The following is an 11060-nucleotide window of genomic DNA, read 5'->3' on the forward strand; positions in this document are numbered from 1 at the left end:
AGACAGGGTCTCGCTATGCAGTTCAGGCTGGCCTTGAGCTGTCTTTGTAGCCCAGGCTGGTGTTGAACTCCCAATGGTCCTCCTGCCTCAGCCTCCCAAGTGCTGGGATTACAGGTGTGCACCACCACGCCTGGCCAACTCTTCGATTCATTAATTCTTTGTATTGTTTTCTTAGTATCCATTGCATTAATTTCTCCTTTGATTTTTATAATTTCCTGCGTTCTTTGGGCTTTGGGCTTGATTTGCTCTTTTTCTACAAGCTTGAGGTTCAGCATAAGGTTGTTTGTGCTTGTTCTTTTTGACTAATGTGGGAATTCACCACTATAAATTTCTGTCTGAGGACTGATTTCATTGTGTCACACAGGTTCTGTTAAGTTGTATGTGCATTTTTGTTTGATTGTAAATATTGTTTAATTTCTTCTTTAGTTTCATCTCTGACCCATTGGCTATTCAGGAGGGTGTTACTTAATTTCCATGGGTTTATGGAGTTTTTCCAATTTCTTTTGTTAATAATTTCCAATTTCGTTGCACTATGGTCCAATTATATGCCTGGGATAATTTCATTTCCATCGCATTTACTTAATCATGTTCTGTGGGCTAGTGTATGGTGTATTTTAGACAGTGTCCCATGTGCAGCTGAGAAGAATATGTATTCTGATGTTGGGTGAAACACTTTGTAAAACTCTACTAGGCCCATTTGTTCACAAGTTTGGTTCATTTCTGTCATTTGTTTGCTGATTTTTTTTTTTTTTGTCTAGTTAATCTCTTTGTGACAATGGTGTGTTAAAGTCCCCTGTTATGATTGTGTTACTGCTGATTTGATTTTTCGTGTCTGTTAAAATTTGTCTTATATAGTTGGATGCTCGTGTATTTGGTGCCTATATATTTATGATTGTTGTCTCTTCCTCTTGCAGTTTTCCCTTAACAAGGGTGTAGTGACCTTTTTTTATCTTTTGATCATTCTTGGTTTAACGTTTGCATTGTCTGCAAATAGAATAGCTACCCCTGCTTTTTTGTGCGTTCCTGTCGCATGGAGTGTTGCTTTCCATCATTTGACTTTCAGTCTATGAATTTCCTTTTTAATTAAATGTGTTTCTTATATACAGCATATTGTTGGTTTTGTTTCTTGATCCACCCTGCTAGTCTGTTTCTTTTGATTGGTGAATTGAAGGCATTTTATCTTTGTCATGTTATTTTCCTACTGTTGGTTCTCTACATTCCCCCTCTGTTTAATTGCTTGCCCTGCTTGGTGGTTTCTTTCTTTCTTTCTGGTGGTTTCTTTCTATTGTTGTTCTTGAAATTGTGGTTATATGTATGTCTTTCTACATTACCTTTCAGCACTCTTTTAGGATTGGTTTGGCACTCATGAATTTCTTCAGTTGTTCTTTGTTGTAGAAGTATCTTATTTCTCCATTGATTTTGAAGGATAGTTTTGCAGGTTATGTAAATTTGGGTTGGGTTTTCTTTTCTTTCAGGACCTGAAATACTTCACTCCAGTCTCTTCTTGACTTGATTGTGTTGAGAAATCTGCTGTGATTCTGATGTGCTTTCCTTTATAGATTGTCTGTTTCTTTCCTTTAACAGCTTTTAATATTCTGTTCTTTTGTTGAATTTCTGGGATCTTGATTATTATATGTCTGGGTGTAGATTTATTTTGGCTATGGCTAACTGGAGCTATATATGCCTCACTTACCTGTGCATCAGATTCTTTTTCCATGCTTGGAAAGTTTCTGCTAATACTTCTGCAAATAGTCTTTTTATGTCATTTGTGTTGACTCCTGCTTTTTTTTATTAATAATAGTCAGTTTTATATCGTTTTTCTTTCATCCTCTTGTAGCTGTTGAATTTTTATTTCCTGGTCCATTGTTATTTTTAAGAGATCTTTTCTTTCATGATTCCTAGCTGCAATTCTGTCTTCAAGGTCTCAAAGTGTGTCTTCAGTTTTGTTGAAATGATTTTTCCAGCTTATGATGGAATTTTTAATTTCATCATTATCTCTCTGTATCTGTTTCTGCATTTCAGTTCTTTCCTATATTGTTCATTCAAGGTTTCCATTATTTTTCTGTGCTCCTGTATTTTTTATGTATGTCCTCGTTAGATGTGCTGAGCAATTTTCATTATGGTTGTCATTTCTTTTTTTACCTGAGAGATTATTTCTGACCTGATTTCTTCTATAGTCTGATGGAGTTGTTTCTTTACTTCAGTTCATATCATTTCAGAAATTTCACGTGTGTGACTTCCATGTTCTTCTATGTCAATGTCTTCTGGACTTGTTCTGGATGGGCTGGAGGTCTGAGATTGCATTTTGTACCTTCATTTTGACATTTTCAAAGCTCCGGAAATTCCCTGGGGCTTAGCATCGCTCCCGTGATGATTGGGGTAGGGTGTCACTCACTGAGGCCCTGGAGCCTCCCTGGGGCTCACCATCACTCCTGCAATGGTGTGAGCCCTGGGGTGTGGCTCACTGAGGATCCCCCAGTTCCCTGGAACTCTGCGTCACTCCCATGGTGGTGTGGGTGGTGGGGTGTGGCTCCTTGAAATATTTCCTGTTCTTTCATATTGATTCCATTTCCTTTTAGGAATGCTTTTATTTTCTTTACTGAAACTATCTTGATAAGCTGTCAGAAAACCTCTGTCATGAAGCTAAGATCCTCATTTAATGTTCTGCCCACTGACTACCTTAGGTACTTCCCTCTATTCCATTGTTTTCTGTCCCTGCCTGCACCCACATTCTTCTTTGGGTTGAGGGATTCTTTCCATGCCACACTGACTCTGGAAGTACAGTGGCATAGTTGTGATCCTGTTTTCAGAGACAAAAAAAAAGAGCTCATGAGTACACTAAGGACACAGGCAACTCTGCAAAGTATGAGTAAATCCTGCTTCAGTGGAATGATCCAGCAGGCTGGCTCAAGTTAATGTCCAACAGGAAGCTTGGGCTAGGAAGGGTTTCATTTAGAGTCTGTCATTTGGATTGTACTTAAGCTGCCATTTGTTTGTTTGTTTGTTTTTCTTCTCCCTCTTGGCTCAGAGGGCAGAAAATGAAGCAGCCTTGTATCATTGAGGAAGAGTTGCTGTGGTATGAACTGTCCACTCATAAACACTAGCCAGAGAACAGCACCCTCTGTCAGGCACTCAAGTCAGAAGTTCCCAGTGTGTTGCTGAGACTCCCAACCTGGCTCGGCCTGACTTGATCTATGAACTCTACTGACTGTGACTGCATAGGAAGATCTGGGGAGACCCTTAACCTTCAAAATATTAGTTACACAGGTCCACTGCCTAAAATAAGAATGAAGTTTATTTTGCTTGCACAACTTCTGTTTGGAAGTGGAAAGAACCAGCTTTGGCAGAATCTGGGCCTCTCCACACCGGTTGAGGCATCCTTGTTCCTATATGTCAACTGTTACAGGTACACATTTGGTTCTTTCTAGCCCACTGGTTGGGGCTGAGACATGTGCAGGGACCTAAGCATCCTGACTTGTTCCATTGAGTTAACTTTAGTATGGTCGAGCCCTGCCTTTGCTAGCTCAGTGCCATCAGTCAACCCCACTCCTCACCATCCTATTCAGTGAGTAGAAGGGCTAATGGGAGACTCACAACGTGTGTGTGTTTTCTGTGTGGGTGAGCCTGCTGTGCTGTGTGCCCTATTTTTTCTTCCAGCAGCAGACCCAGCTTTATGGTTGATATCTAAAGTGTCTCCTAAAAGTCTCATGAGTTTCAAAGTTGACTGATTTGTATGGGCCCTGTCCTCATCAGTGAATTCATTCACTGGTAAGTTCAGCATCTGAATATGCTGTTCAGAGGTGGGAACTTGTTGGAGATGGGTCACTAGAGCAAGGCCTAGAAAAGTAGATTCTTGTTTGCAGCTACTCCGGTCTTTCTATCCTTCCAGTTGCCATAGCGTGAGTACATTTTCCACCTTGCCACTCGGCCATCCTGTTTCTAGCTGGGACCATCCAGTAGACCATGAACTGAAATTTTGAGCCAATGTAAACTTCTCTAAGTTGTGGTTGTGCAGTATTTTGTCTCAGTAACAAGGGTCAATTTGAAAAATTACAAGACTAAAAGAAAGATAGAAATTTACATAGTTATGTAAATAACTCTTGCTACTGCTAAGTTTAGGTAATCATTTTTGGGACATATTTTGAAATTTTGTCTGTCTGTCGATACCTTAAAAATAAGTTAGGCACTATTTTTCTAGGTATAATGGGGAGGGTTTTACACAGGAATACAAATGATTACAAAGTATTTCTCAAGGTAGTAGGGGTTTTGGCCAGGACCATCACTCTGAGGAATATCAGACCTTTCACACTCTTAGTTATCATCTTTTAGAATTTTGACACTGCATCTCACAATGTGGCCCAGGCTGAACTTGAAGCTCTTATCCTCTTGCCTCAACCTCTCTGAGTGATGTGATCACAGGTGTGGATCACAAGCACAACTATGTAACATGTTCACAGTAGTTAAACATCATCAATTATTTGTTTTATTTGAAAAATGTAATTTTGACCATTGTGAATATGTTGGAGGCATTCTGAAAGACATCCTTGGGACCTTATTCTCCTAGGTAAGTGTCTGTGAATTTGAGATTAGTTGTCTGTGCAGTATAATTTTTTAATGGAGGAGGGAATCTAGGACTATTGTAACTTTTCAAACATTAAGAGTGTCCATCTCTTTCTATCACAAGCCGTTTTGAGGCAATATATTCATTTTTGCTAATGAGACTACTCAGTGTTTCACCCCATGGTAACTTCAGAAGGATGGCTCAACATCACATGCTTTGGACACCCATCTTCACGTGTGCTAGGGCAGTGCTCTGAATTTGTCAAAATTTTGGTCATTCTGGTTGTTGTATTGATTTGGGGCCAAATATTTTTGTGGAAGAAATGCTTAGAGCTCAGCAAATCATACACTTTTTTTTTTTTTATTTTTTATTTTTCTCCGGTACCGGGAACCGAACTCACGACCTTGCGCTTGCCAGGCAGGCGCTTTTGCCGCTGAGCTAAATCCCCAGCCCCAATCATACACTTTTGAATTCAGAAGAAAAATTAGGAAAAGACAAAGGTCAACCTTGATTGACTGTGGATGTTTGTATCTGCTCAGAATTGAGGCTGAGAACATGAAATTTCACCCTGTGAAGAAGGGGCTACATAGGAGGTGAAGTGGCCCCAGATTTAACTTCCCTTATTTCTCGTATTTCTCTCTCACCACCTGTGATTGAGCTGCCATGGGCTGCATAGCACAGCACATGGTGTACATCCCCAGGAGCTTGTTTAGCCTTCTGAGTATTGGTTCTTTTGTGAACTGCAGTGAATCAGGCTTCTTTCATAATCAGCTTTCCCTTTGCTTCTTTTCCAATAAGTTGCTTGTACAAAATACAGATACACTGTGGATGTAAGAATTGATTTTTATGATTTAAACGTTAGATTAGGGGCTGGGGATTTAGCTCAGTGGCAAAACCGCCTGCCTGGCAAGCACAAGGTTGTGAGCTCGGTTCCCGGTACCGGAGGAAAACAAAAAAAAACAAAAAAACATTAGATTATAATTTTCCTTGTTAAAAATCGAGTGGAGAATTGATTATATTTGAAAAACAAAGAAAAATTTAGAAGTAATATTTGTTGTATTTACCATAAATATGCCTAAATATCCATAGAATCATTATGCAAGTGAATAAATCCCCTATGGTTCCTTCTAGTGTGTCTCTGATTTCATCTGGCTACTCCCATGGTGGCTACAGGATGGATTTTCTGAAGTTTCTCTCTCTCTCCCTCTCCCTCTGTTTCTCTCTCTCTTGTTTTGAGACAGGGTCTCACAATGAAGTTCAGGCTGAACTTGAACTCACTTTGTAGCCCAGGCTGATCTCAAATTCACAGTGATCCTCCTGCCTCAGCCTTCTGAGTGTTATGACCACAGGCATGCTCCACCATACGCAGCCTTCTGAAGTCTCTTTGGACCTTAACACTCTCATCAAGCAAAGTGTTATTTGGTTTTAGTTCTTTGGAGTTTTCAGCAAGTTAGTAGTTAGGTTAATAGATCATCATTATTATGCTTGAAATATTATTCATAATTTCTTTGCCTCAATTTATTGCCAATAGAATTGTAGGGAAACTCATATTTCAGCCACTTCACTTTCTTACTGCACATCCTGCTGCATCCCATGCAGCTCTTGAAGTTCCTATCGGGGGGAGGATGGCAAGAGGATGGAAAAACAAATATAAGAGACAAAAGCTGAGGTCTGGTGAAGCCCTCTCTCTCCAGGTGGGAGGAAAGAAACTGCTCAACCACCATAAGGCATTTATTTAAACATTTGACAGGTTGGTGTCATATGACACCACTTTGCATAGCAACTGATTGTTTGGATTGTCTTGGAGCTTGGTGTTCTCTGGACTGAAGCAGCTTGATCATGTGGCTTGAATCAGGTGCTCTTTGCTCCTGACTGGCTTTGCCTCGCTGCCATATGTATGGTCAATTTCCATCTTCAGCCATTCCCTAGAACTGCCTCTGGGCTTGGGCTTTTTCATGTCCATTAAAAAAAAATTTTGCTGATATGATTAAAAATGTTATTATTGATTTTTTTTTCTTTAAGCGATAATGAATTAGAATTCACAGAATAAGGATAGTGGCATGCAGGAAAAAATTCAGAATTTGGAAAATTTTTTATATAAAATTTTCATCTAATATTTTATAGATATGTGGTTTCTTATGTTTTACCAATATGTAGAATAGTTTGTTTATACTTGTCCATCTAATATATTTCATTATATTTTTGTGGCTTTTCTTGTGTTTATTTCATCTAGTGTTGAACCTCTTCCATATATGGGCTTGTAACATTTGTAAAATTGTGTGTGTCACTGTGAGGGCTTGCACATGCTCTTAGATTTATAATTTTTAATCCACTTGTTTATACCTGATACATAATTACATGGCATACTTTTGTATACTTATCTAGGGACATACTCTGTGGTATAATATCTTAATAATTCCATAATTTTTTTGCTGGTATTGTAGGGGCTTTTTTAAATGTAATGAAAATTTTAATTCTTTATTTCCAACACTAGTATATTTCTTGAGAGCTTGTTTGGAGGTTCCAGCAGGGGAGTGTAGCTACTTGTACACCCTTGACTGAGGAACGGTCACCCTGTATCGGGGGTGGTCGTGCTCTTTGACTAAGCACACAGCTTCAGGAGGAACACACATGGAGCACTGAGGGAGGAAGGGGACACCTACCTAGCCAGCTAGATCATCCAAATCAACCCTGGCAATCAACAGGGTGATAGATGTTGCAGCCAGATCACCCTCACATCCAGTACTAGTATATTCTAACACTGCTCAAGGAAGAGACTGAGAAACACACTTGATTCTCATAATTAGAGAGCCACAAAACTTAATGAGCCATGGTTCCCCTGGAGCCAGGTGCAAGATAAGTGCAACTTAGCCAGACGGTGATGTTTTTCTCACTTTCAAGTGCCAGAGACTTATCACCTCAAGGACACCTCTGCCTGGTCTCAGACAGTGATTGATTCTTTCCCCCATATTATATGATAATAACCCCAATTAGCATATGCAGAAGAAGTCTGCCTGACAACATAGGGCCCAGCCTATGTAACCAATTATAAAATATCCTGTTATCTGGAGACAGGATCATACTATGTAGTCCAGACTAGCCTTATACTCAGTTATGTAGCCCAAGCTGGCCTGAAACTCATGATGATCCTCCTGCCTCAGTCTCCCAAGTCCTGGCATTACAGGCATGCACCACTGTGCCCAGCTAGGAATGTAAATATCCTGGAAATATTAGAAAAAAATCATCACTGGGCTTGGACAATGAAGAGTGTCCAGCTGACTGATCCCTACCTGACTCAAACCTCTCTTGCCCCGTGGATGACCACTCTCCCACTTTGGTGACTTACTAAGTTTACCATGTGTGATTTTGTATGAACAGTATTATTTTAGTTTCTTCCCTTGGAATTTTCCATGAGTATTACAGAAACTGCAAAAGTAAACATTTTCAGAGTTTTTTTGGTCTCACCATTGTTCATAAGTGCAAATATGTGAATCAAGGGCAAAGTGCTTTCTCATCTATTCTTTGGTCATGTGGTTCAGGATTTTTGTGATTTCCTTGAAGAGAATCACATCTGTCTCCAGGAATAAAGGTATACTGCTTTCTCTAGATATTGGAAAGAAGTCACTGCTCATATTTTGGTAAATTCCAAAGGAAAAGAAATGGGTATAGAGTGTATTATTGGAGTCTCAATTTTTGCATAAGTCTACTTCTTTATTATGTTTTTCTACACTTCATTTTCTTTAGTGATTTTCTCAGAAAAAAATTTGATTTTTGTTTTCTATTCACTGTTTTCTCTTGAGTCAGATATGTTGTAGTCATTTATTAGGTTTGTGTTCATTATCTTTGCTCCCTATACAGAATCTTTATATTGTGTACACAGCAAATATTTTGTTTTTGTCTTATGTCTTATGATTGTCTTCTGAGGAAGCACCTTTTGGACATAAAAAAGTTATTTCACTATGACTTCTCACAGCATTCAAGGTTATCATTCCCATTTTGATATGTAACTTTATTACACATAGAATACAAGATTATATATTTCAGGTTTCCAGATGCATACCAATTTCTCACTGAACATACATGAAACAGACTGTGATTTCTTCTAGAGACCCATCATACCAGCTATATCATGAATCAGTATTCATTGTACATGTGGATCCACTGAAGACTGCCTTCCTCCCCTGAGATCAATGTGTCATTCCCTTTGTTAATGATGCAGTCTCATGAAAGGTGGATTTTTTTTTTTTTTTTTTTTTTTTTTTTGGTTTTTCTCCGGTACCGGGAACCGAACTCACGACCTTGCGCTTGCCAGGCAGGCGCTTTGCCGCTGAGCTAAATCCCCAGCCCCGAAAGGTGGATTTTGAATGTATTTCATTTATATTAGACTATCAACCTTCTTGCTTAGAAGGTATTAAATGTTGTTAGTCTTTTATTTACAGTACTGCTATTTTTTTAAAAAAAATGTGTCATTTATAAGTGACACAATGTTTTTTCAAGTTTTTCTTTTTGGGGGAGATTGAGGCAGAGTCTTACTTTATATTTCAGACTGGTCTTGAACTTACTGTGTAGCCAAGGATCACCCCAAACTCATAGCAGTCCTTCTGCATCAGCTTTCCAAGGGATGGAATTACAGACATGACTGAAATTTTCATCAGCCAGCCATACCTGGCTGAAATTTTCCTTTTGTGCCTATTTTCTTTGTGATATATTGCTTTTCAATGCATATAAAACATTGTAGTCATCTTCTTTCCCTCATTACACTCCTGTATCCACCTAGAATTTTTGTTTGTTTGTTTGTTTGGTTGGTTTTTTTTGTTTGTTTTTGTTTTTGGTTTTTTTCTCTGGTACCGGGAACCAAACTCACGATCTTGCACTTGCCAGGCAGGCACTTTGCCGTGAGCTAAATCCCCAGCTCCACCTAGAATTTCTTATATCTCAGTGCAATGTGACTATTTAGTGACACTGACTCATAAGATAATATAAGTCTTTCTCTCTTTTCATTGTTCATAGAGTTGTTCCAATAAAACTGTTTTTCCATTAACATTTTAATTAGCATCCATAAACCATAGTTGATGTTGTTATATTTTCTGTGAAACCAAATTCAAGTTTTACAGTGCTGCCTAAGTACTGCCTAAGAAAGAAGAACTTGATGCCTTACATACGATTTGAAAAGAGATGTTACCTATGGTCTGTCAAAACGGTTCATTTGCTCCAGTGTTTTGCGGTGGTGATCTTCAAGGGCCCTTCTATGAACTATGCACTGATATCATTGCAGTGAGCCAGCAGAACCAGTGCTCCCATTCCGCCATTGTTTTACCAAAATGAGTGATACTCCAGGATCAAAATGGCTGTCTGAAACAAATGTGCATACACATTCAATTGGTGACCAAGACATGGGTTTTTTTTTTTTTTTTCTTTTTGAGACAGGGTCTCGCTATGCAGTTCAGGCTGGCCTTGAACTCACTTTGTAGCCTAGGCTGGTCTCGAACTCACAGTTATCCTCCTGCCTCAGCCTCCTGATTGCACCACCATGCCTGACAAGACATGGAGTTAATATTTGAAGGAATCAGCCTCCATTCAGCTTTGTTGTGCTGTGTTTTGTTTTGACACAGGGTCTCACTGTGTAGTTCAGGCTGACCTTGAACTCACAGTTTACCCCACACTGGTCTTAAACTCATGGTGATCCTTCTGCCTCCACCTGGTGAGTGCTGAGGTTCAGACATGCACCACCACACTTGGCTCCCAATTACTTTTTAAGAGAGGTATTGAGCTATCCCTGCCTGTGAGTCTCAACCTTTCTTCAAGAAATGTGTGTTTGATCATTTAGGAGACAGTGACCTTTGAGGATGTGGCTGTGAACTTCACCTTGGAGGAGTGGACTTTGCTGAATCCATCCCAGAAGAAACTCTATAGAGATGTGATGGGGGAAACCTTTAGAAGCATGGCTTCTGTAGGTAAAAATGGCATTTCTTTCTCATTTATATAATCAGAGAATATTGTTTGTTGCTCATCAGTGCAGTTTCATTCAATAGAACATGAAAACATTTTGAAGAATATCTCCATCCTGGTTACATTATAACATCAACCTAACAAATCTATTGATTTTTATGAAATAACATAGTGACTCCTTATATTTCTATTTCTATAATTCAGGAAGAGTGTGGGATAACGGGAGATTTGAAGAAGAGTACAAAAATTACTGGAGAAATCTAAGGTAATTTGCAGTCATGAAAAGGAATGTTCCTCAAGTGTCAGTGCGTGAGCAGACAATCAAGAGAAGGAGGCCATGTTCAAACTGATGTAACCTCACAAATACTCTCCAAAGATTTATACAGGTTAAGTATGAGTAATCTGACAATGGAATAAGGTAATATTCCAAAGTAGGAAACAGTTAGTACTGATATCATTAAACAAGTGACAGTATCTGATATACAAGTATAAAAAGTATTCTTTCATGATCATCATGAATATGTATGACATTATACTTAAATTATTTTTT

General features: G+C 38.9%; 1 protein-coding gene across 1 annotated transcript in view; it reads left to right on the forward strand.

Moving 5' to 3' along the window:
* Positions 1 to 11060, forward strand: part of LOC102019224 (zinc finger protein 627-like) — a gene marked incomplete at its 5' end in the record, with an annotated part of 38596 nt that overhangs the window by 18286 nt on the left and 9250 nt on the right. Inside the window, 2 exons of the mRNA XM_013510036.1 lie at positions 10389 to 10515; positions 10715 to 10775. Coding sequence (XP_013365490.1) covers positions 10389 to 10515; positions 10715 to 10775 — 188 coding nt within the window. The remainder of the gene's footprint in view (positions 1 to 10388; positions 10516 to 10714; positions 10776 to 11060) is intronic.

This window comes from Chinchilla lanigera, unplaced genomic scaffold, assembly GCF_000276665.1.
Source record: "Chinchilla lanigera isolate Chin_1 unplaced genomic scaffold, ChiLan1.0 scaffold00198, whole genome shotgun sequence".
In the NCBI taxonomy this organism is placed as follows: domain Eukaryota; kingdom Metazoa; phylum Chordata; class Mammalia; order Rodentia; family Chinchillidae; genus Chinchilla; species Chinchilla lanigera.